Genomic DNA, 27,213 nt, shown 5'->3' with positions numbered 1-27,213 from the left:
TTTTTTGGAAACCTCCTCCCTCTACCCAGCCAGCCAATCACGCGATCAGCCTATGAGAGCCGATCGCTCTCTTGTCCCCCAGGGGGACAGCCGTGTCACATGGCTGTCCCCAGTGCAGCGCTGCTGCTGATCGCAGCGCTGTACTATGTAAATAGACGGCAATCACACCATCTAACAGTCTCCCGAGCGGCTATAGACTGAAGCCGGTGCGGAGCTCCGCCCCCCGAGAAGGAGATGCGCGCGATCTCCTTCAGTAGCCGTCTCCAGGACCTGACGCCAATTGGTGTTAGGCGGTCGTGGGGCTGCCGCTCATTGGCGTGGAGCGGTCGTAGAGAAGTTAAGCTATAAAACAAAGCAGAAATAATGACCCTTTAGTGGGTGGCAATGCAGAAAGTGACGAGCGGTGGTACGCACCACTTGGAACACGGAAGGAAGAGGTGAGTAATTACTTCCCCGCCCACTGCTGACACTCGCTCTGCACACATAGCTGGAGGGGGAGAACGGACGGGGGGACACAGGTGAGGGGGGTGTTTGACCCCCCTCCCCACCACTACGCCCGCTGCCCCCCTTCCTGGCTGCTACCCCCTCCAGCTCGCCCCCCCCCCCCCCATTTCCGCCTTTATGAGGAACCTGCCTTATCCTGCCTCATGGGCAGCCTGGGGCTGCTCAACCGGCCTCTCACTGTTTCTTGGCTGTTTCTTCAGACCCAGTGGGTCAAAGGGCTCCGAGAAGATCTTTTGCATAGATAACAACTGACGTTTTTAAACTCTTTCTGTACTGGAAAAATAATATGAGAATCTTTTCTTTGCTACTAATGTTATATTTCTTAGCTGTACTACACATATTATTCATTATCTCATACATTTATTTTCGCTTCGGTTTGCTTTAAAGGGAACCATAGATGAACAGCAAAAAATATTTTATACATACCTGGGGCTTCCTCCAGCCCCATACGCTCTGATCGATCCTACGCCGCCATCCTCCACTCCCCGCTGTTCCGTCAGTCGGAGCCAGTCTAAGCGTAAGGAAAGTGCGCTGTTTGCGTATCTCTGCAGCAGCCGCTGGGGAGGTACGTAGAGGGCGCACTTCTCCTGCGTAGCGCGGCTCCAACGATGTCAGTGACGGGAGCCGGTTCTCGTAGATGCGGGCAGAGGAGCATAGCGGCGTGGGATCGATCAGAGTGTATGGGGCTGGAAGAAGCCCCAGGTATGTATAAAAGCTTTTTCATTTTCCCGTCTAGGTTCATCTCTGGTTCCCTTTAAGTGGAAGCATTAGCAGCAGGCTGTATGCTGTTGCTGCTTGTCTCAGCATTGCTGTATGCTGTTGCTGCTTGTCTCAGCATTATCACAATGCAATGACTGCAAGGGTGCAGGGCTACTTGAGAAAAGCACAGCCTGCAGCTCTGATAGTCTGTTCTGCAGGAAGTAGCTGGTGGCAGTGTTTCTCAACACACAAATATCCACTAACCCAGGTAAAGAATGACATTGAAAATAAAAGCCGAAATGTGTGCATGGGAAAAACAAGCTCTGCCTACACAGGTCTAGAAGAACAATTGTACTTACAATATAATTACCCTTTCTGTGTCTTTACTGTAACTCACAGTATAGGGTGCAAGGAATTAACTATAGGGGTAGCAGACCCTGCAAATTCATGGGGCTCATTACTACATTGCTTCCATATCTCTGATACAGAGAGTGGGTGTGGGGATCACCATGGCCACACTTGTTGTATGACCCCCTGCAGATAGACCCCCGGGCTGTGGGGACAGGGGATGTTAATGTTGAAGAAGTTCCTAAGAAAGGTTGGGGGGGGGAGGGTAGGGAGACTTTTTTGGTAACAGTAAATTCGGGCGCCTGAGGCAAGTGGACAAATCGGGCGCCGCCATTCACTCCCATAATAAATATCGTTTAATGGGCGCCCGACAGGAAAAAAGGGCGCCGGAGAAAAATAACGTTTTATAAGCGGGGCCGGAGACTTTTACTGTTTTATAACTGCTTCTCATGATTACACATTATTTTATGATTTATAATTTTTTAAACATTATTTTTAAACGAAAAACAGTACAATCTTTTTTAAAACATTATTTTTAAACGAAAAACAGCACAATATTTTTTTCACACGTTATTAATGCTTATCACAGGGGGGTCTTAGGTTTAGGCACCACCAGGGGGGTCTTAGGTTTAGGCACCACCAGGAGGGTCTTAGGTTTAGGCACCACCAGGGGGGTCTTAGGTTTAGGCACCAACAGGGGGGTCTTAGGTTTAGGCACCACCAGGGGAGTCTTAGGTTTAGGCACCATCAGGGGAGTCTTAGGTTTAGGCACCACCAGGGGGGTCTTAGGTTTAGGCACCAACACGGGGGTCTAGGGGTTAGGGGTAGGTACAGGGAGGGTTACTTACTATTTTTTTTAAACGTTATTATACGTTTCACTTTTTAAACGGAAGATTAACGTTTTCACAATTGCCAATTTCATGCACATTATTTAATGATTTATAACTTTATAAAACATTATTTTTAAACGAAATATAGTACATTATATTTTTAAACGTTATCCATGTTTATCGTTTAAAACCCGGCGCCCTTTTTTCCCAGCGCCCCTTTTTAACGTACGCGACTTTTTTACTTTTAAAATATGTGTGCAACTGTCACGCCCCCTCCCCAACTCTAATTGCAAAGAATTTATCAGAAAATGACAAATTATCACACCGGTCTCTTCTGTCTATACAGGTGCTCTTCTACTTGCAAGCAGGTTCCGTTTCGGAAGACTGTAAGTTGAGTCAAATATAGTGAAACGTGGATAAATTATTTACTTTTGGATAACTTGGATTTGGACATAATATAGCCCGACCCAATTCCCTTTTTCTTCTAAGTTTTTTCCTAGGCGATATTTTCACAGTAATATTTTCACATTATAAATAGGGTCTAGTTCCAATAGATTAGCGTACAGCCCACATTTTCCCATTATTTAAAAAATGCAAAAAAATCAGATCTGGGAAATTATAGACCTGTAAGCTTAACATCAGTTGTGTGCAAACTATTTGAGGAGTTACTAAGAGATGCTATACAAGACTTTATAGCAAAAAATAATCCTACTTTTCAGCATCAGCATGGGTTTAGTAAGGACAGGTCTTGTTTTGCTAACATGCTCACCTCCTCACTTATATGAGGAGGTGAATGCTAGTGTAAATCCTGCTGATGTGATATACTTGGACTTTGCAAAGGCCTTCAATACTAACTTCCCCACAACAGTCTGGTGCAAACATTGAGGATGCAAGGACTGGGGAAGAGTCTGTGCACGGATAGGAAACTGGCTGATGGACATAAAGCAAAGAGTTGTGGTCAATGAATCATATTCAATATAGGTGACTGTTAGCAGTGGGGTGCCACAGGGGTCAGTACTTAGTCCAGTACTCTTTAATTTATTTATTAATGAACTAGTCGATGAAGTAGAAAGTAATGTTGCTATTTTTGCAGATAATACAAAATTGTGCAGAATTATCAACTCTTGGAAGATAGTGATCCATTGCAGAAGGATCCAGATAGGGTGGCTATATGAGCACATACCGGTAAATGGCAGATGAAAAGTGTAAAGTCATGCATTGTGTTCCTACCAGCACCACACAAAATAATCGGGATACAGATGAGGACATCAACTTTGAAGAAGGACTTAGGAGTACTCCTTGACAACAAGTTAAATAAGCATATGCTGAAAATTATTTTAAACAGAACATGTAAAAAGTATCTACTGGGAGAAAACTCATAAAAAGTGAATTGGATCAGACCCATAGTATAAACAATGTTTTTTGGTTGTTTTCAACGTGCATTTAAATAGTTTTAAACTACATATAACAGTTCATACAAATACTGTATCGTTTAAAACATATGTAATTAAAAACAGTATTGTGTAATTTCTACATAAAAGACCACTTTGTATCTCTGAATCATTGTAACTGGACCTGTTTGTAAATAGGGACCGGCTGTACTACTTTCACTTTATATTGGTATTTGAAAAATAAGCAGCAAGCAGTACAATAATTAAGAGATTGGGTGTAGACTTTAGCACAATATATACCGATATATAGATTTATCAGCAGATACATATTTTTGTACATATCAGTACTTAAGATTTGAAGAGACTTGGTTCCATGACAAGCACTGTCCCTCCAACAGAGAGCCAGCAGGGAGCCATGTAATGACTTCTTCACTTATAACCTAATAATTAGATTTCAGCTACACAGATAAGCTACAATGCAGAAAAGACCCACAGAAAGCAAAGAACACATGCAGCGAGTTAATGACAACATTTTGCATAGGCAAATCTCCCTCAGCAGGTGAACACTGTACCTATTAATCCATGGGGCTCTGACTGACGCCTTTCTGTCCCCCGGCCCTGCTCCTTGCGCTTCTTGCTTCCTCTGAAACTCCCGAACCGCTTCATGGGGTACGGTGGGCTCAGTCAATTCAGCAGAACTTTGTCATATCTAGAAATGTCCCCAAACAGCTGACAAGTGAATTGAAGAAAGCAGCAAAAAAATAAATAAAAAAATACAGCAGGTAAAATCCTTTTTTCTCTTCTGCAGATGACAAGACTCCAGATCTGTGCAGAAGTCTTAGTTGTGTAAGTTTAGGGATAGACTGGATTACAGTGCAGTGTCGTGCAGGCTGCCAGCATTGTACGCTGTGCTGGATGTACCCAGCTGCAATGCTGAATTCTTCTTCTTAAGTGGTGTAAACCGGCTGTGGAGAGCATACAGGATTTTCTTGCTCGGGGAAGGTCAGTGCCGACTGATAAGGCTCCCTTTATAAAATTCCACATCAGGGAAGTTTGGGCAGGCGATTGTCATGTGCGTTTGTGAATAATGTCCCTTTAAAAAGACTGTAAAAGGAATCCACCCTTGTCCAGACAATTCTTGGCACCAATTGGCCGGAGCACATTCTCATTATAATGTGACATCACGCAGCTATTTTGACTCGTGCTGTGGGCCCTTTGCTGAAGCAGGAAAAGCATATGCTAGTTACGGGTTCATGTCAAGTGCTCTCTGGTGACTAACAGACCCACATGTCACACTGGCATGACAATTCAAAATAGAAATTACTCTCCTTGTGAAACTGAAAGGCCTGAGGCTTAGCACAGGCAGGACCTTGTGGGACGAGATTCTCTCCGCGTTTAACTCAATATCTGCTGCAAACTATTACTCTTCCTTTCCAGACACATGCATGCATGTTTTCTGACAGTCTGTTAGTAAGTTATGCACTATGAGCGTTGCATTAGTGATTGCATATAAATACAGCTGCGGACAAAATTGTTGGTACCCTTACAACTCACTGAATAATGCGTTATGCCTCCTGACAAAGTGATTTTATGAAAAGCAAAAGCCACAACACTCTTGTTGGCACCCTTAAAAAGGATCATAAATAATTGTATTGGAGAGAATTTTCAAACTTTTTTTTTACTTTATTAAGTATCACACAACAAGCAATGCTTTAAACTAATTGACTGGGAGAAAGTAGTCCCTGTGCTGGTTGGTTATATTGGGGTTGATTCCCCAATTTTTTTCCCATGAATTATAGCACCTTGCGCCGGGTTCTTGTACTGCCGGTGATATTGCGGTGTGCAGGCAGCGCATGACAATATTAGCGATACTAGCGGCAGCAAAGGTCACCTTGCACAATAAACATGAGTATTTTCTTGCATGCTGGTGGTTTAAAATGCACTTTTATTGGCAAGATGTGAAAATTTCACCTAGGAGAAAACTCAGGAGAAAAAGTGAATTGCATATGGCCTTTATCAAATAAAAATGTAGGCCCCCAGCAGGAAATAAAAAACTTAAAGTAAGTTTAATATTATTTTTTTTATTTGCTTTTTAGTACATTTTTCAATTGATAGTTGCTGAAAACTTATTTTAACAAATAGATATAAAAGTATCTATTTCCTGGGAGAAAACTCAGGAGAAACGGTAGCTGAATATGGGCCCTTATGGGTCTTGACTCATGATTTATCTCTCCTTATGCATGCTAACACATGACTTTTTAAGCCTGGTACACATGTGCGAGGACTGTTGCTCAGCAGGGAGTGGCACTCGATCATTCAAGCAACAGATCTGGGCTAAATTCTGTACAAAGGTGTCACTAGCCTAGAGGCTATGGAGGGAGTAGGAGGGATGATGTTTGGCATACAACGGAATAGATTTGGGGAGGCATTGCATGTAGCTTACTAAACACAGTTGCAGGGCGATAACTGATCACTGAATGGGCTGAAGGAAAGTGAGAATGGTAAACATCAAAATCCGTCTCTTTTTAACTACTTTCCGACTGCTCCTGCGGCAGCCCCAGGACCACTCAATGCCAATTTTGCAGGAGATTGCGCACGCCAATCCGTGCGCATCTCCGATTGAATGACGGAGCTCGGTTCGCCGCTAGGTGACTGTTAGATGGTGAAACCGCTGTCTATTTACAATGTACAGCGCTGCGATCTAAGGCAGCGCTGTACTGGGGACAGCCGTGTCACTGGGCTGTCCCCTGGGGAGGCACAGGAGTGATTGGCTGGCTGGGGAAGGGCTGACAAAAAAAAATAGACAAATTTATAAAAAAAAACACAACACAAATAAATAAATAGAAAAATAAACAAACAGGGCAGCAGCGAACAGAGCCTACCAACAGAAAGCTCTGTTGGTGGGCAGAAAAGGGGGGGGGGTGGAATCACTTGTGTGCTGAGTAGTTGTACGACCCTGCAGCGAGGCCTTAAACCTGCAGTGTCCTAAATTTTTTAAAATAGCCTGGTCACTAGGGGGGTGTAAGCCTACAGTCCTCAAGTGGTTGAGTGACAGTGAGCTTAATGAAGAAAGACCCAGTGGGGCTCCACTACTAAAAGAATACACACACACAAAAATCCACTCTGAATTTGGATTTTGATAACCTAAAGTGTGTCTGTGAAAAAAGGTCCTTTAAGCACATGATATGAAAACAGAAGTTTGCCTTAAAACAGAAGGTATTTACAATTATTCAGGTTGGAATGAGCTTTGAGATTTCTCACAGTGCATCACTGCTGAATATGCAAATCATCCCTTAAGCAAATGAGACATAACTGAAGCTTTTGGCCAATTCACATCAGCTCTATATCCCACAAATGGCAAAATGAAGCTATCAAAAAACATCATGCCTACTGTGAAACATGGAGGAGGCTTGGTTATGTTTTGACTCTGCTTTGCCTAGTAAACATGCTAGACAAAATTCGGCAGAAGCATTCGATGACTGCCTGGTAATCGCTGGCCAAGAGTTTTGTTCTCCGAAAATCACTCTGGCTGTCACGTGACATCACTTGCACATGGGTCGTTCCCCCACCCCATCACAATAGAACATATTCTTATTCGTCCAGCCTTGGTCCTGGAAAGTCATCCGAGGGATCTGATCCCCATCATGCCACATATGTGTACAAGGCAGAATGAGGACAAAAACAACAGGCTATACTGAAGGGGCCTTCTATGAGCCCCAATTCAAATCCCATAAAGCATGCAATGAGGAGAAAGCACCCCCCTCGCCCTGACACAGCTGAGGCACTTTACTCACAAAGAATGAGCCAATCTCTGGAGGTGCAAAAGAAGTCTCACTGGCAGCTACAGAACTTGCTTGTTTGCAGTGATTGCATCTAAAAGTTGTGCAATGAGGTATTAGCGGCAGGCTCCTATCATTTTTGCCCATACTGTTTTCATCTGTGTTTTTGTGATGATTTGCTCAGCTGCCTGTGCAGGCAGGCAGCCCTTTGACCATTGTGTAGGTTTGCATGCTGCAGGACTCTGGAAAGAAGAGCATCTGTCAGTTTTGCAGCTTGTGCTTGCAGAGGAATTTGCATACGTTGTCATGCAAATTGCCTGGCCACATTCATTGGAGGCGTGTACTATAAGTACTATGTCTTTCCCACAATGCTTCGCTGTTCATAAGGATTTCGTCCTATGTAACACTCCTGGTGGGGTGTCAGCCTTGCTCTCTGTTTGAACATCAGCTTAGAGTAATTCCTGAATCTGCGCTAGGCAGATTTCCCTAGTGCAGTTAGAATTGTATTATCTGTATTGCCTGTTCTGTCTTGTCTTGCCTGTTTGCCATTGTCCTGTCCCTATGGTGGTTGACAGGAAATGGTTCTGATCTCTGTTCTTGGAGTATAGCTGGTGCAGCGGTTGCTACCAGCTATCTCTTCTGTTCTGTCTCCTGGGATCGCACTAGCTACTTTTTGCTAGCGCTGAGGATCCTTCTGTTCTGTCTCCTGGTATCGCGCTAGCTACTTTTCGCTAGCGCTGGGGATCCTTCTGTTCTGTCTCCTGGGATCGTGCTAGCTACTTTTCGCTAGCGCTGGGGATTCTTCTGTTCTGCTACTCTGTACCTGGATCGCGCTAGCCACTTTTCGCTAGTGCTGTGGATCCTATCTCTCGCTTGTCCCTGTTTTCGTGTGTCTGTCTTATCTGCTACGACCGCTTGTTGGAGGCTCGGTGAGGTAACCGTTAAGCAAGCGTTCGCGTCCTCTGTTTCATGTTTGTCTGTCGATGGTTAGTTAGGCGTGCTTGTCTCTATTGTGCTTATCACGTGGAGACCGCGCATAACCGCGTGCACTGTTGCGAATGAGTGCGGTGTTCGCGGTTAGCTAGCGTTTGTTGTTTTCCGCATCTTCTCATTGTATTATTTACTGTGCCTTTGCTACCCTCGTATTCTGTCCTGACCTGCCTTGTGTCACGTCTGGCGATCGCACCTCTCGCGATCGCGTTCCTATTTCATATCTGCTGTTTGTGCACGGTCGCGGGGTGGCGACTGGATTGGCGCACACACATACAACCTGTCCCTTTGCTCATTCTCATTCGCAATCGCCTCTCTTGCGATTGCGTTCTGCACTTCGTACAAATTCCTGTCTGGCATTTGTGGAGGTACAGAGGATTGGTTCCTCTGCACTCCCCAGCGCCATCTGCCGACAGGAATTTTCCCTCTACGGGTGCGTAGCACCTTTTGCTGGGTTCCTGCAAATTATACGCTTGTGGAGGATTTCCGCCGTGTCAGCGCACGCGTTGTGCGCTGATCACGGGAAAAGTTCCACAATCGTTACAGTTATTATCTGAATTATTCAGTAGAGTGAAAATGGTGCACTGTGACGGACGAGCCGTGAGACCAGAAAACGCGATCGCAATCGGCTTTCTGCATCGATTGTCATTGCGTTGCCAGATCAGAATCTTATGTCTGTGGGATACCTGCAAGTCCAGCTTGGGGTCTCTCCTTGCTCTCAGCAGAGAAATAGCTCAGTAACCTAAAGTGCAGGATGGCTCTGTTGACTTGTTAATTAGCATATGACTGGGATCTGGGCCTTAGCAGAGGTGTCAGAGTTTGTCCGAGCTGATCTCACTCAGATATTAATTAAAACACCAAAAGTCCTTTCATTCAGAGGAAGCTCCCCCAGCCAGGGCTCAGACTTGCCGGAGCCAGGGAGCCAGTTTAGAAGTACATGGAGTTTATGATTTTTAGCATGTTTAAGGAATACCGTTCATAGGAGAGATGTGAAAGTTATCTCATTCTGCTGGTCCGGATCTTGTGAATATTTTGATATTAAATTGAGGCCCCTGACATACCCAGAACCCGAGGTATTCCGCTACTTCATAACCGACCATGCAAAAGCACCCAAGTTTGATGTCATATGAACTGTCATATTCTGAGGAACATGAATCTGTGGCCGCTAAGTGTGTGCGGGTAGCATAAGCCAAGATATGGAAAATGTCATATTTGGTGCTCACCAGGCATCCACCCAGGGAGTTAACCGCACCCTGTCCAGCTCCTGGGCTGGACCTGAGACTCCACCCAAAGATGGGGATCAGTCAAAAGTTTTTGCGAGGGACTCCTCCCTCATTCCTTCAAGTTCCACCTTCATGGGAGCATGCTGCCACTCTGAGGAACAGTGGTGCCCATCTTGTCTGAACTTTGCTCCTGAACTGAACTGAACTGAAACCAAGAACTTTATGAGTTTTCCCAGAAGGACATATTTCCGCGAACCTAAGTATTTTCTCCCTTTTATTTTTATATACTGTGTTATCATTTGTCTCTATAATTGTTGATTTTAACGATTTTCTGTATATATTAATTATTAATATTGCATATTTAATAAACAACGCTAATGTCATTTGTTTATTGAGCTACCCTGCTATTCAGCCGCACAAACTGAACCCTGACTTCTGAAGAGTCGCTACTATTGTTGCTAGCTAGACAGAATAGAGTGTGTTTAACCATTTTATTTGCAGGTCTAGAATCAGCCAGTCAGTGGGCTCCTCTGTCCCATGGTAACAGAGGTGGTGGCAGTTATACCCTGAAATAGTGTGTAAATTGTATTACCGTAATTCACAGGCTCCCTTCTAGTCGGTCTGCTGCCAAAATTCCAGCGGTTTATACGCACCGATTGCGACCACAGCTTGCATGGTCTGTGTGCTGAAACCGATTGGAAGGCATTTTGCAGTCTGCCCACTAGGGGTCCTGTGACACAGACAGCTCCTGTCACAGTGGAAAACATAAGCAGTTCACTGTAATTACCTTCTCTTGTCTGAGGCTTGTGTTTTGTCCCTGCAGAGGTGTAAAACTGGCCATACAGTTAAAATGATCTGTCCTCTGGATGTTTTCATATCCACAGCAGTATCATATAGCGCCTGGATAGCTGTTCTCCAGAGACAAGGGCTCATTCACTCATTCACTGCGGGTTTTCCACCAAGAAACCATCCCTTTACAGCTTGGAAAACAAACAAATAGCATTCAATAGGGAGAGTTCACTCAGACATCTAGTAATGGCATTTCATGACTGTTGCATTTACCACCAGGGCTGTGGAGTCAGAGCTGGAGCAATTTTTGGATACCTGGAGTCAGAGGTTTCATAAACTGAGTATTTGGAGTCTGATGATTTTTGTACTCACTCCATAGCCTTGCAAGGGCTGTGAAGTTGGAGTCGAGGAGTCAGATACATTTTGGGTACCTGGAGTTGGAAGTTTCGTAAACTGAGGAGTTGGAGTCTGATGATTTTTGTACCGACTCCACAACCCTGTTTACCACGCAGTACAAAAAAAAATATCACAGGCCATTTCAGGGGCAGCCAATGTGTTCAAAAGAGGCACAGCATTTGCACGGTGTTCATTTGGCAGTTTTCCAGTATGTATTATCATTGCGTACTGACAACTTCCACAGCACTTTACAGAATGCATAGCCATCACTAACTATGCCTCTGAGGAGCTCACAATCTAATCTGTACTATGAACATAGTCCAATGTCTATATCAAAGACCAAGGCCAATTTTTGTAGGGAATCAACTAATATAGCTTTATGCTTTTGGGATTATTATTATTACTGATTTACGGTATATAGCGCCAGCATCTTCCATGGCGCTGTACAACAACATACAGAGTATAACAATGCAAAACAAACAATACAACAGTTAAAAAAAGACAAGAGTGGATAACAGCTTATGCAGTGAACAAATGAACTACATATTTTTACACAGGGGTGGGACGTATGTACACCCATTACACAGCATTGTGAGACAAAAGGGGAAGAGAGCCCTGGCCTAAGGGCCCGTTTCCACTGGAGTGGTCTTCTCTCCGAATCCGCAGAGTTTCCCCGCAGGCAAATCACGCAGGGAAACTCTGCCATAAACTCTTGCGTTAGTGATTCACCCGGCATTTCCATCCGAATCTGTGCGAATCCCATAGATGTGCATGGCACGGCTCAAGGGATGCGTCAGCGTAACCGCAGACCCGGAAGTGCGCGTCTCGCAGACACCTGCGGCTGAAGTGAAAACCACCCTAAAGGTCTTAGAGCGGTGCGATATCTTTGTTGAAAACACATAAGCGAATTTGCATGCGGATGCGAATTAGTATGCGTTTGTATGCAAATTTTCATGCGAATTCGCATGCGGTTTCATGTATTTTTGTAAGTATGCGATTTTAACCATGTCAGTGCCTGTGTGCTTTTACTTTAGTGCTACCCACTATTCCGCCATATATTCACAATTATATTCCTGAAGCTGCATCATGATTTCCCCACTGGAAGCCGCATTTGTGATGCTGTACATGGAGGACATTCAGTCCAAACACTTATTGGCATTTGTGTGATTGAGGCCTAATGCTGGGTACACATCATGCAGAGTGATGGGTAATCTGACGGGAAGATGCATCGTGTGTACATGTTCAAACTGCTCCCGAGCGATAAAGGGATCAGTTTTCATTATCATTCAATACTTCACAAAATCGATTTCATTATCGATTGGGAGATTGGACAAGTTGGAAATAATCTCTGTGACTCTCCTCTTATGCATTAGTGAGTTTTGAGTGCCCGTGAACCTGTCATGTACTCAGTAGTTACCGGTACATAATAGCCAAATCCCAGGTGCCCTACCACTAACTTCCCGCGATATCTGGAGTTCAGCTACATAGTAGCCAAGGTCCATGTGCCACTTTCTCACTCCCTTCAGCGATATCAGGGGTTCGGCTATTTGATTGTTAAACCCCGGGCACCACTTAAATCCCTTAACCGCTATCTGATGTCCAACAACCATGTTGCAGAACTCCGTGCACCCCTGCCTCTATGTACGCCTCCATCTGGAGTTCGGCTCCATGCGCCACTTGCTCATACTGCGGATGTTAGCTGGTGTTCAGCTATATTATTCCTCAACTCCAGTGCCTCCGGAGCCCAAAGTGTACACTGGATGCTGCTAACGCTCGCCCAGGCACCCAAATTCCCTGCATCCCTAATGACTGCATACTAGGATCACCAAAAGGAGGTATGCTATTTTAAAGATGCTGTAACTAAAGGACATTACTTGGATAGTGTTGGTGGTGCCAATCGACAACAAATGACTGATTTATTGATCATTTCATTGATCTGTTTTGGGGATCAATCCTATCTGAAATGATTGGACCGATTATATTTTCTATTCCATTGGTCAGATCGATGATTTCTGAACGTTTTATTCAGATCGCATTTGTTGTATTGGAAGTTTGATAGTTCACCAATGGTACTTCGGAAGTCTTCAGGAGCTGAGTCATCACCAAAGACAGGCGGCTCCGTACTGCACACGCGAGCGCGCAAGAAAGGGCGTGTGCAGTACGGAGCGGCCCATCTGTGGGAGCACTCAGGCTCCCGAAGGCTTCTGAAACCTCCCTTCGGTGGTGGAGAGAGCAGCATTTGACTAATTTAGTCAAATATTAGTAAAGGGGAGCCAGCACTGAAACGGGCACCGGGAGAGGAAAGGCTCAGTAGTAACCAGAGCCTTCCCTCTCCCTAGGTAAGTATCTGGCTTTTTTTGTTTTTTTAATGGGCACCTTTTGATCATCTAGCCATCAGAATTTGGCCCTTGTTAAGATCAGTTAGATCCTTATAATCGACTATTTTTCCCTGGATTTCAGAACCTCACCACCCAGAAGTAACTGTCCATGCCTTGGCAGCAGGTATGCTCATTACGACCTCATAATTACCGCTCTGCCCTAATTACGGGCAGATTTCTGCAAATACAACCTCAAAATCATAATTCATGATTTGCCACCTTTGCGGGTGGCGATTTCGAATGCATCCATAATTACATCTGCATTCGACCCTGTAATTCTGGGTTACAAACTGTAATTGAGAGCCGTCATTGTAACCAAGAAAATACCGTTTTGTATAATAAATGTATTTGTGTTTTTTTATGTTCAGAGTTTGGGAAATCCCCCCAAAAATTATGTGGGGTTCCCCCTACCAAGCCTCTTTACCCCTTGTCCCCCATGCAGGCTGGGATAGCCAGAATGCAGAGCCCCGGCTGCCTGGGGCTCGGAAGGGGGAACCCTAAGTAATTTTTTTTAGATTTCCCACACTTTGAACATAAAAAAATACATTTATATACATGTTGATACATTATCTGTCATTTTACCGCATTTAAATAGTGACTTTTTTCCTCTAAGTTTAACATCAATTATCTAAAAAACTACAAGGTTTAAAAAAAAAAAAAAAAAGTTTCCTCTTCTTTCCCCTGCCCTCCTTAGCATACACTTTGGGGTGTTTCTAGCATGTACGGGGGCTTTGCAATTTGCTATTAACCGCTAATTACATATATAGTCATAATTACGACTCTTAATTATGGATATATGGAATTCCGACTCGTAATTTTGACCACGGTCAAATCGAAAGAGCATGAAGTCATAATCGAAACCACTTGAAGTCGAAATCGGCCCCTTATGAGCATCACTACCTGGCACATGCCATTGTAACAAGATAATCCACGTCATTCACTTCACCAGTCAGCAAATGTAATGTGGTGGCTGATTGGGAAATATTGAGAAGGAATCTGGGACATTGGAGTGCATGTCCTAAGGGAATATTTTGCCTGCAACAAAGGTGAACAGAGACACAACAAAGACACAACAGTACCTTTATGCTTTTACTGGCATTTCTCATGGCGTCACCATGAAGACGCAATGCCATCCCAAGTCACTTAAAGAAACATGCTATGAAGTGATAAATAAATGTATTAAATAAACCAAGCTGGTTACTGTAATACATCTTAAAGAATAGCTCTACTTTACCTAAGAAATAAAAAACAATTCTTAACAATTCATTAATTTCAAGTGTGATGTAAGTAAGCGGTCTTCCTCTGGCATACGTGTGGTGGATCTGCAGCTCTGCAATTGCTGTACTCTCCCGCAATAGCCTTCTGTGTATTTCTGACACCTGCTTGTATACTGGGAGTGAGGAGGTAGCATGCCTCCAGTCCAGATTAACAAAATTCCTTCACTAAAATCACTATCTCTGTTGTGCAAAATGGTGACCACACCCAGTTAAGAGGGTTCCGTGCATGGCAGCGGTGGGGTTGAGGAGGGAGGTGGAAAACCTTTGGACTATCCAGGGGCTTCCCTCTACCTAGGGAAGTATCTACCTTTTTTCTTCAACTCGGGTTTACCTTAACTTACCAAATCCCTAAAACTATTCTACGCAAATATATGCTTACACTTGGAGCTTGCACTCTTGGTCAGTGGCCACTATTGTGGCGGTACAGTTGGGGATCAGTTAGTGTTTTGGATCTGCAGCATTGTTTTTATTGGTATTTTCAATATTTTTCCTTCCATACTGTAACACACCTTCCTGGAATCTAACCAGAACCTCTGTCCTGATGCCTGACCCACACATCCAGCATTGCTGCTGTAATGTGAACCTAAAGTTAATACATTTTACAGGGCCGAATACTTTCCTAGTGGCTCTGTGTCACCATGAGCTGTTTGGATATTCCTTAGTACTTGTCCAAGCCCAAGTGGCTGTGGATGTGTGCCTGGCTTTCTGGGGCATAAAGAGACGATTTCCCGAATTTGGGAGTGCTGCATCATGGGAAACCACAGGTACTCACTTAAAAATGAATGATTGCAAATACCTTTTGCTTTAAAGAGGAACTCCAGAGAAAATAATGTAATAATAAAAAAGTGCTTCATTTTTGCAATAATTATGTATAAATGATTTAGTTCGTGTTTGCCCATTGTAAAAGCTTTCCTCTCCCTGATTTACATTCTGAAATTTACCACATGGTGACATTTTTACTGCTTGCAAGTAATGCCACTGGAAGTAGCTGATGCTTGCTTTTTTGGCAGTTGGAAACAGCTGTAAACAGCTGTTGTTTCCCACAATGCAAAGAGGTTCACAGACAGGAAACTGCCAGGACCATGGTCCTCACGGTTTCCTGTGGGAGGGGTTTCACCACAATATCAGCCATACAGAGCCCCCTGATGATCCGTTTGTGAAAAGGAAAAGATTTAACAAGTAAAAGGGAGTATCAGCTACTGATTCGAATGAAGTGCAATTCTTGGTCACAGTTTCTCTTTAAGAAGGCAATATTATTTTAGTTGAAGCCACAATAATCCACAGAGGTCTCAGTAGCAGGGAAAGAGGAAACATCTCCCCAGTGAGGACACCGAGAGCAAGAACACACGGACTAAACTTATAATCCCCTCCCCCATGAAAAATAAGAAAAAGAAAAAATATATCTTTAACAGAACTTTAATTTCTTCACTCTTTCATGCATTCACTTTAAGGCAAATATCCTCATATCACTTTCCCAGTTTGTTTCCTTAATAATAACTGATGTATAACAAACGATAAGAGCAGGTTAAACGCTGCTGAAGGACATGTGATTTTAGCAATGGAAAACACTTGCAATGCATTCCTTGTGAGGTTTCTGGGGTATTAGACCACCCCCGTCACCGTGAAATTATAGCCCCTGAGGAAGAGGCGGGGGATATTTGTGTCTGTGTAACAGCTACCTTGTGATAGACGATGATGCGAGCTCTATAATCTGAGCTCTGGGAACAATGCGTCACTAGATGGAATCTGCAGTCAGATGAGAAATAGCATTTAGGAAGTGCGTTGTGATACCTATGTAATATGATCCGATCAATCACTTACTGGAATATAAATAGACATAGGAACTTTATTCTTTCCCTTGTCCTACTGAACCACTTGGCTGTGTTGTAGGGTGGCAGAGCATGGCTGGTGACTGACAACTGAAGGTTTGATAACTAGATATCTAGTAAAAGTGCACCTGTCATGGGTTCAGCCCAAATAATGATGATTGCTGCAACCTGATAGGTGGTGAAAATAACAGAGCACACTGCAGTGCAAGATGTGCAATGTGTGGACATTCCACTTTCAGAAAAACTCAATGTTTTCAGTTTACCTCTATACATTATAACAATTAATAGTAACTGTTGTAATGTGCATATAAAATGCAGAAACTTACATACAGAGGTGTAAAAATGTCCTACCAGTCAATAGATTAGTCCAACAGGCTGGATTTCTGGAAAGGCCACAAAAGCCCGGGGCTTGGGTGGTAGTTGGCCAAGGGGCGGCTGGACATGGAAGAGGGATTGCTGCATATAGAAGAAGAGGTTGAAAATGAAATACAGAAGTTGCAAATCAGGAGCAACACTTGGAAATAGGGAGCTGTTGCCCAATTGATCTGTATGTAACTTAAGGGGGCTGCTGAACTTGATAGTTAGACATGGAAGAGGGGGCTGCACAAGGATTAGGAGGGGGTACTTGTTCTGGGCCGCAATAAAGTTGGCCCAGGGGAGGAAATAGCATAAATCTGGCCTTAAGTCCAAGTGTTCAACTGTTCTATCCAGCTTATTGCTCCTGAAAAAGGTAGGAGAATCTGGACAGTTTTGTGGCAACAGTACTTTTAGCTGGCTGCAGATTGACATGGGAAGATCATTTCTGATCACAACAAGCTACTAACAGACGTTTACACAGCACAGATCTGTTAATGGCAATTTTCTACAGAAAGTGAAATTTTCTTTGACACATACTAATCTGATTAAAACACACCAGTCTTCAAAGCGGCCAAGTATTTATAGACGTGACACACCAGTAAGCAGAATAGCACTTTCAGGTTGCAATGCTGGATCCCCAGGCTCACAGCCCTGCCAGGACACTATCTACATGAAGTTTGTGATGAATGTTCTCAGCTTGTTTATATTATTTCTCCACTCACAAAGACATGCCAGTGTAGATTGTTTCCCCTGGACAGTGGGGTGGACACCAGGCTATAGTTCCCACTCAGGGACATATAGGGAGCAGTTTTTAAAGTGGCTTTATATTCCCATATTACACATTGCTGCAGGTCTCATACTTCTGCCTATTTATAAATTGCCAACGGTTTTATGCCATAGTGATCACTAATGCAATGCACAGTTATGTTCTTGCGCCAGCTACTAGTCCCTAATTGACTGGCTTGATTCATATGATTTTGAACCATCTTGTGACCTGGCTGACCAATGAGAGATGGATATTGATGAATAATGTTAGATGGTGGATTGGATAGGGAATAGCTTTAAATCTTAGGAAACAGGCGGGGAATAGTATTTTACACTGAGGCAGGTGGGAAACACTAGGACATTGAGGGGAAGTAATATATTTGCGTGGAGTGAGTAGAATTTATTGTTGGTGTTTGCCAACAATTCACTGTACACTACATCTGTTAACAGCTCCAGAACCAAAACAACGAAAAACCGAGCTGTAACAGGAGAATGAGGCACAAGCTCAGGTTACTGGGGTGACTAATATGTGACTTCAAATCATAGAGGAGGGATGATGTGGGAAACCAAATAATGGCAATCACAATATACCTAGTCCAGTGAGGGGTCCTCTCCTCTTTTTTACCATGTAGAAGTGCCCGTCTGTAGGCTCTTGACGCCTGTCACGTGACATTGAAAGCCAGATAGGCGCTGCTGCATGATGATAGACTGCAAAGCAGAAGAGGCAAAGACCCGGTGCTGCACTGCCTGCTCTGCCATTCGGATGTGGCCAGCACCACCACCTAGATTTCGCCCCCTTAATCAAATGATTCATGGTAAGGCTGGTCCTGCCCCTCCCCCGCAGTACAGAACAACTTTCTCCAACTTCACTTCACTAGGAATGTCGATAACAAATAAGCAGTAGATCAGAGGAAATAAAGGTAAATTAATAATCACCATCAAGGATAATCATTTAAAAAAAAATCTCCTGCAATAAGGATTCACAGAGTGGCACATGACTGGCTTCTCAAGTTATCCATATATACTTTCTGGTGGGTCATGTGATCATGTCTCGCTTTTGCTTCCTGCATAAGCTGATCATGACCAGCCAATCAGCAAAGTGCAAACTGATCATATGCTTCTCTATCTGCACAGAGGGCAAGAGTCACTATCTCCATAAACCAACATTTACAGTTCTTTATTGTCATACTGCTGCCACTCTTTGTTCTGAATCCATGTTTTATTCAGAGCTGATGAAACACGGTTCTTCATATCCAAACCCCCAGCAGCACCCAATGTGCAAACTGCATCGATTAACATCGCTAATGACAGGAAGGAAGAACAAAACATAACCAAAGCCAAAGATTAAACATTGATGGTCCCTTCAGCTAGAACCAAAGCATGTCTGGGAACCGCTTGGCTTTGTGGTCTCAGAGTAGAAGAAGCTTAATGATTTTACACTTAACTTGCTCACACATACCTGCAGGAGAAAATGATGCTTCCCAATCTATAACAAGTACAATGACCTTTCACTAATGGATGAGGGCTCCCACCAGCTCGCATTGTGGGCCTGTGATTGTTTAAAGAAACATTAACAGAAGCAATTAAAATCAATGATTCAAAAACATTGTCTGATCTAATCAAAGCAGAAAGAGTCAAGTACAAAGAGGTTTCTGGCTGGGAAGTCTGCAGGCAAGATTTATCTGTCACTTTCTAACAAAGGCAAACCGTAAGTAGGAAAAACAAAAAAAAATTATTGTAAAAAATATACATTTTAATGTGTAACTAAAAAGATTCACAATGAGAGTATTTAGAGCTCTAGGGATTGGTTTACTAAGCTTGGAGGACGGTCAAGAACCCTGGAGAATATGCACTGCTCACAAAAATAAAGGGAACACTAAAATACCATAAGACATCCTCGATCTGAATTAATGAAGTATTCTTCTATTCTTCAGAAATTAAATACTTTGTTCTTTACATAGTTGAATGTGCTGTTAACAAAGTCAAAAATTATCCATGGAAATCAATTTTATCAACCCATCTAGGTCTGGATTTGGAGTCCCACTCCAAAAAAACACTACAGGCTGATCCAACTTTAATGTAATGTCCTTAAAACAAGTCAGAATAAGGATCAGTAGTATTATAAATATATATAGAATGTCGAACTATGATGCAAACTGATTTGCCAGACATAAGGAGTTTCGCGATGAAGCTTATTTGCTGAGTCTGGTAGCATGGTTACAGAGCTGAGTTCGATAAGAAGAATAAAAAAAAAAAAAAAAAAAAAGAATAAGGATCAGTAGTGTGTGGCCAACTCGTACCTGTGTGACTTCCCTACAACGCCTGGGAATGCTCCTGATGAGGTGGCGTATGGTCTCCTTAAGGATATCCTCCCAGAGACTAAAGCATCCACCAACTCCTGGAAGTCTGTGGTGCAACATGGCGTTGTGGGATGGAGTGAGACATGATCTCCCAGAAGTGCTTAATTGGATTCAGGTCTGGGGAACAGGCGGGCCAGTCCATAGCATCAATGACTTCATCTTGCAGGAACTGCTGACAAACGCCATCCATATGAGGTCTAACACAGTCTTGCATTCAGAGGAACCCAGGAACAACCGCACTAGCATATGGTCTCACAAGAGGTCTGACGATCTCATCTCGGTACCTATTGGCAGTCAGACTACCTCTGGTGAGCTGCCCCCCCTAAGAAACCCCAAACCACACCATTACTGACCCACTGCCAAACCGGTCATGCTGGAGGATGTTACAGGCAGCAGAACATTCTCCACGCCATCTCCAGACTCTGTCATGTCTGTCACACGTGCTCAGTATGAACCTGCTTTCATCTGTGAAGAGCTGTTCCCTTTATTTTCATGAGCAGTGTAAGTGACCCAGCAAAACTGGACTGCATGGTTCTGAAAGGAAATGCCACTTCCGTTATCAAATCACCACAACCATAAATCAGAAGCCCAATTGGAATTTTATGTTATTAAAAGCTATCTTTCTATTACCTAAGCTGGCGTGTGTATCTGACCTATTCCTGCAAAGAATATATTATATAGTTGCTTCCAGCAATACTAGAAATTGAATAATTGCTACAGGATAATCCCAATGAAATTTTTACATAATGATAAATAAAATCAAATAACTCTCCCAGCAGTCTCGTACGCGTCATGTGGGCAGGCTCACAGTCATGAGCCCGCCCACATGACACGTACGAGACTGCTGGGAGAGAGGACGTGGGGATGACAGAGCTCAAGACCTGCACAGCCGCACTAGCGGCTATACAAACTGCACAGGCATAAATGTAAAGCAGCGATCCCTATCTACATGAGATAAGGCGATTCTGGGGAGGTTCGGGGTCTGCTCTGGAGCCTGCAGAAAGAGAATAAAGCACGGCAAAGTGAGAGGGAGAACACGGATGTTCTCCCAGGAGGACTGCACTTTGAAAGAGGTACATAACTTTTTTTTTTTTTTTTGCAGGATTCGCATCGTAAGTACTTTTATGGGAGATCTCATCAGTGGAATGCCAAGAGCAGGGTGAGTAACCTCTCATTTACACTCTCATCAGGACTTTGCATAGGGTAGGAGGAAGGGTGGCGCTCGGAAAGGGGAGTGAGCTGCCTTTCCATCATCAAGCGCCTGTAGACACATGCCTAAAGTGCCTTATGTTAAAGCCCTGATTTGATGGTATTTCGAGGGATAGTCAAAGTTTTAGATATTTTGTGCTTCTGAACAACTTTGGCTCTGACTTGCTTGGAGAGCTCCTTGGTCTTCATGGTGTGATGCCTCTTACTTAGCGGTGTTGAAGCCTCTTGGACCTTTCTGAAAAGGTGTATTTATACTGGCAGATCATGTGACACTTTATGGCCTTTATAAGGTCCTCAGTGATCCTATATTCAATCAGGGCTCCATGTATTCACAAGAAATACAGTATTCATCAGGGACCCTGTATTTGGTTATCACATGCAGCCTCAGAGCTGATGTGTGATTTGCGCCATTCAATCAATAGTTATCAGTACCGTACATGTATAGAGTGGCATTACTGTCTGCTGTACAACACGACTCCACCTCCTGCCAGACACTAATGATTGCAACAATGAGCTTCTGCAGTCTAGGTAGTAGCTATCTAGTACAGAAAGCATCTTCTAAAAATACATTTCATCCCACAGCTCCTGGTCATCACAGTCACCAGTAACAACCTTTCACTGGCGACAGCACGTCAGTTTCGCATTAGGCAGGAAAGATATGCCATACAAGCATTCCACACACAGAGATATTATTCACTTCTAGGCTTGTAAAGGGATCCTAAAGGAGCATAATCAATGCTATCAGAGCCTCTGACCATTACTTCTCTATCAGCAGGCTCAAGAAATAAAGCTAACTCTAACTGCTTGTTATGTGTAACGGTATTTTATTACTTTAGTCTTGTAAATGAAACTAGTCCTCTTTTTACTAGCTATGACATGCCAAGGAAATCAGTTTTGTATTAAATAAGTTTCATTGAACTGAGTGGTGTGAGCAATCGGATAGGCCGTCACAGGGGGTGAGTTGATCCAATGGCAGATCCCTTGTGGGTTGGGGATAGCGAGCCGGTGTACACACACCTGATTATTGGCTGAGGTAGTTGCTATCGGTAACCTCAGCCGACTTTAGTCAGGTGTGTATATGAGCCTTAACCTCCCTGCCGTCATGATTACTTCCTGATTTAAAGCCTCATCTACACGCGTAGATGAGGCTCCGATCCGGCGGCTCGATTAGCCGCCGGATCGCCTCTTCCGCATCCCTGCGCGTACCCGCCGCGTCCCCGCTCACCCGCGCGTGCGTCAGATACGATTCCCCGCTCGTCCCCGCCGGCGCCGCTTATCTTCCGCTCGATTCCTTGATATTGTCCCCTCGCGGGGAACGAGCAGGGAATTGGTGGTGGGGAGATCCGTCCTGTCGGATCTTATCAATCGGGCCGCATCAGCGGCTCGATTGATAAGGAACTTCGGAGCCTCATCTACGCGTGTAGATGAGGCTTTAGGGTCTAAAAACCGTACAATTTTTTAATTAGCTTTTAGGCCCTAAAAGCAAAAAAAAAAAATCATACCCCCAGAGAGCCTGCAGCAGCCCCTGCAATTACCCACCTCTCTGGGCTCCAGCGCTACAGTTCTCCTTCCGTCCTTCAGGTGGCGCTGTAACCCTGTAGTGAGACCGCCATCTGTCGTCATTACAACAGACGGCGATCTCACCAGAGGGATTTAGAGCCTCCGAGGACCGGAAGGAGAATGGCTGCCGGAGTCTGAATACCAGGGGGAAGTGAGTTGAAATGCCCGCTGCACTATGCTCTGCAGTAACCTTCTGGCAGCTACCAAAAGTCAGGCTCGGTTTACCACTCTGAGCTGCAGTTTTTGCCTCGAGCCTGACTTGGGGTTACCGCTAAGGATGTTAAGAGGACAGACAACTGATATAAGATGAAGTTGTTGATTCACAAAGGTTTTCTCTTCAATTATCTCAACTTACTTATTTTTCACTTCAGCTGTAAGATAAGAAGAGCTTATTCATTAAATAAACAGCCAAGAAGAGATGAATCATGAGTTAAGTCAAATAAAGCGAGTTAAACCATTAATCAAGTCAGATAAAAACAGATAATTAAATCAGTATTTTATAAAAGTCCATCTATTCCTCTAATGCTGCAAATAGACGGGTCGATCTGGCGGCCGATAAGTCGCCGGATCGACTCCCGCCGCGTCCCCGCTCGTCCGCGCGGATCTATTACTGCTCGTCCCCGCCGGCGCTCCTTATCAGCTTCTCGATTCCCTGCCATTGTCCGCCGGTGGGGATCGAGTGGGTGGGGGTCGAGCAGCGTGATCGGACCAGCTGAATATTATCAGCTGACCGGATCAGCTGGTCGATACACGGTACAGAAACGTACCGTGTATCCCCAGCATAAGACTGTTTTTCCATTTGAGCTGAGAATGGACATTTTTGTCTGTTCTCCGCTCATCACTAGACTGACAATGAACACCTCCTATTTTATAAATAGGCGCTGTTCACACTGCGGTAAGTGGATCGCACTTCTGTACAGTCCGTGATAATCCCGAGCAGGCGGATGCGTTCCCCCATATAGCCTATGGGGGAGCGCACCTGTCCCGGGCTACAGCCGGAACCAATCGGAGCGGACATTACACTGTCCACTACCGCTGATCCGGCGCAAGTGGGAACCAAGCCTAAATCGCACATGCTTTAGCCACTTCAGCCCATGTCATGAAGTGGTTAAATAAGGCTGATCTTTACAAATTGCTCCTGCAACCTTACTAAACACAAACCAACATAGATCACCAATCCTACATACAGTATAATCAAGTCCCGGCAAACTGAAATGCTAAGATATTTCAATATCAGATGACATACAGCTCACACTAATCAGCCATTCTAATAAGCACACTACATAGAAATGCTGCGGTAAACCAGAGATCTTGCTTCCGCATCATGCCAGGAGCAATTAATAAGGAGGGAGATGTTGTCTGCTATGATAAAAACAAACAAACCTTCCGATGTATCAGATTCTGGGCTTTAATTACAGATGACACAGGAAAACATGATTTGTCACGGTGGGATCACACAGTGTGCGGCGCCATGCCTACAGATGCGACTAACATAATTATCCCATTAATATGAAATAATACTGCATAAAACTGGGGAAGGTGATGAAGAGCAGACGGCTGTGGCTGGAAATGTGCTGCGGTAAGTAATGTGACAATGGAATATGTGCAAGCCTGTAACATGTCAGCATCAGCAGCTTCACAAGTGCAACACTCCAGCCTGCAACACGTCAGCAGCTTCACAAGAGCCTCAGCAGGTAGCAGGGACAAGGCAGATTGAGACACACAGAGGTGTGACGATGTAGTGATACTATGAAGTCTATTTCAATAATTGCCAAAGATGTGCATAAGGGCCGGTGTTGCACACTGGCTGTGTTGCGATTTTAGAGTTGCATGCAATTTTTCACGCAAAGCCCTCATGAAAATAACGGAAAATCGCGAGGCACTGTACAAAGTGGTGTGATGTGATTTTACCAAAATTGCAATCGCAGCGCCTTTTAAACGCTCACGTTTGGGAAGTGCAGGAAAAACGCAATGCATGTGATTTTCCTTGCGGTTTTTATGTAAACAAACAGGAAAGCAGAAAAGTTAGCTTCAGCTAAATCGCAATTGCATCGCAAATGCATAAAAAATTGTAAGTAGAACTTTTATTAAAGACGAAATCGCCTCGCACTGCGTTTACGATTGCACTTGGCGATTTTCAGGGTGTCACACTGTCTGCATTGCGCTGCATTTTTCCATTGCATGCCTTTTTTTCAATCCCAAAGTCTTTTACAAACACTTAAAATTGTGATGAACTGTACACAGTGGTGCAATGTGATTTTAGAAGATCGCAATCGCAATGACTGCGGCGCTTTCTGAGCACTGCGTTTGGAAAATCGCAAACAGAAACATGATGTAATTGCATTGTGTTTTTTTCTAGGTCAAATCCCAGGAGACCTTGCACCTTCCTGTTGAAGGCCTTTTAGCCAATCCCCAATCACAAAAAAAATGCAAACGCGTTGAAAAAGCATGCAATTTTAAAATCATAACTTATGCAATTTTTAAATCACATTGCATTTGCTATTGCGCTTGTCAATTTTCGGTGTACAGACCCTTATTCTTGCAGGGATCAGCACTTTCCAGATTGTTTTATAAAAAGTGGATGTCAGGTTAAAATGATCACCAGTTTCTTGAGGGATCGCCACAACTGCAGCAGAAATCTGCATTAAAAATTTACAACTGCCATATTTATAGAGCAGCGATCAGTTTAGCAAAGCAGGTAATTTGGGCCCCAGTGGCACTTTGGCAAAATGGACAGCACATAGGGCGCCATGTTAACCACTTAAGGACCACAGGCTTTACGCCCTCTAAAGACCAGGCCATTTTTCCTAAAATAGGCCACTGCAGCTTTAAGGCCAAGCTGCAGGGACGCACAACACAGCACACAAGTGATCCCCCCCCTTTTCTCACCACCAACACAGATCTCTGTTGATGGGGTCTGATCGCTCCCCAAGTGTTTGTTTGTTTTTTAAATCAATATTTATGTGTATATTTTTTAATAAAAATATGTATTTTTTGTTTTTTATTTGTATACTCCCCCCTCCCTCCCTCACCCCGCCAGCCAATCCCCGTGATCAGCTGTCATAGGCTTCCGCCTATGACAGGCGATCACCTCTGTGCCTCTGGAGGGGTCAGCGGTGTCGCAGCCTTCGCGTGATCTACTGCAAGCTGAAGCCCCACGACTTTACGCCGATCAGCGTTAGGCGGTCCTGGGGCTGCCGCCGCGGCCACGCTCAGCGGCGTGACCTGGCCGGCTAGTAGTTAAAAGGCGGTAAATATCGGTGGATATTGCACCGTGAGGGGTCGGTTTGGGTTAGGGATCAGCAGAAGGAGGTCCAAGTGAGAATAGAGTTACATTTAGTAATAGTAAAATATTGGTATAAGTTACATATATTCTATCTGAATTACAGACTAACCAGCAAGCTCATGGTGACCCAGAACTCATTGGAGTGTGTAAGGGACTACAATGGTCCTAAAAGCCCCCTTACTAAGATGTTAAGAAAAACAAAAGTTTGCTTTCTTAAAACAGAAAGAATTGGCGATAATTCAGGTTGGAGTGAGCTTGAGATGTCTCCCAGGGCATCACTGCTGAATATATGCAAATTAACCATTGTACCCTTAGAAGCTAAACACACCTCCAGAACCGCTGGAATGCAATGATGTGTCAGCTTGTTAATTTATACAGAGCCATAATAATCCAACATGCATACAGACTGTTTCGGATTGTTTGATCCTCATCAGTGCATGGCATGGATTAATTTGGCTCTATGCAGTAGGGCTTGTAACACCGAGAGGTACAGACTAACCAGCAAGCTCATGGTGACCCTATCGGAATTAGTCACTGATCAATAGTAGAATATCTGTACAGTTAGCTTTTTAATGACAGTTAGCTTTATTTGTCTATTTCCATTCACAGTTATCTTCTGTTATTCTTTTGCAGAGAGTGTGATCCGGGACGGGACGGGGGGGGGGGGGGGGGGGGCGGGATCTCCTCCGCCTGCCGTCATATGGACTCATGCGGGCGGTGAGTGTGACGCGACCTGCTGCGTGGTGGTGCGGCGATCGGGTGTTCTACACCCGTATCGCCGTGTACCATTGCGGACTGGTGCCCCGTCCTGTGGTGCGCTGTTCCCCTTCCGTGCGGATGGTGGGCGACGCACTGCAGGGTGATGTTTACATTGCTCTGTTGGTGTGCCGTTGCCATGGTGGCGGGGGTGTGAGCGGCGCTGGCACATGGGCGTGGCCAGCGTGCATTCCCCTTGTCGGCGTGATGTCCATAGGCTGACGCCGCGGCCGGGAGGTTCTGCTGGCCGTGACGTCTTGCTAGCCTGTCTCCCATCAGGTCCGTACCAGGTGGGGGCGGGTATTATGACGTCGGGCGGAGGAAGGGCACTCCCTCGTCACTGAGGGTGTGCCTGCTCATACCCGCCCAGTCCTGCCCTGCTGATCACGTGAGTTGGCCTCTAACAGTGATTGGCTCCTTATGTCAGTTTACAGTTTTCCATCAAGTCCGCGCTCGTAGAGTAGCGCTCATTGGATACTTTATGCAG

The 27,213-nt window shown here is 44.4% G+C and overlaps 1 protein-coding gene across 4 annotated transcripts in view; it reads right to left on the bottom strand.

Annotated features, from left to right (window-relative positions):
- Positions 1-27,213, bottom strand: part of PRKAG2 (protein kinase AMP-activated non-catalytic subunit gamma 2) — a 421,795-nt gene that overhangs the window by 203,028 nt on the left and 191,554 nt on the right. The window contains exon 1 of one of the 4 annotated variants that reach the window (XM_068235916.1): positions 4,345-4,837. The exons of the other annotated variants lie outside the window; for them this stretch is intronic. Within the exon in view, the coding sequence (XP_068092017.1) occupies positions 4,345-4,438 (94 nt within the window). The 5' untranslated portion in view covers positions 4,439-4,837. Of the gene's footprint in view, positions 1-4,344; positions 4,838-27,213 lie in introns of those variants that run through there. 4 annotated transcript variants of the gene reach the window in all.

Source organism: Hyperolius riggenbachi, chromosome 5 (genome assembly GCF_040937935.1).
Source record: "Hyperolius riggenbachi isolate aHypRig1 chromosome 5, aHypRig1.pri, whole genome shotgun sequence".
Lineage (NCBI taxonomy): Eukaryota > Metazoa > Chordata > Amphibia > Anura > Hyperoliidae > Hyperolius > Hyperolius riggenbachi.
The sequence above is the reverse complement of the archived record's forward strand: the minus strand, read 5'-3'. Positions and strand labels throughout refer to the sequence as shown.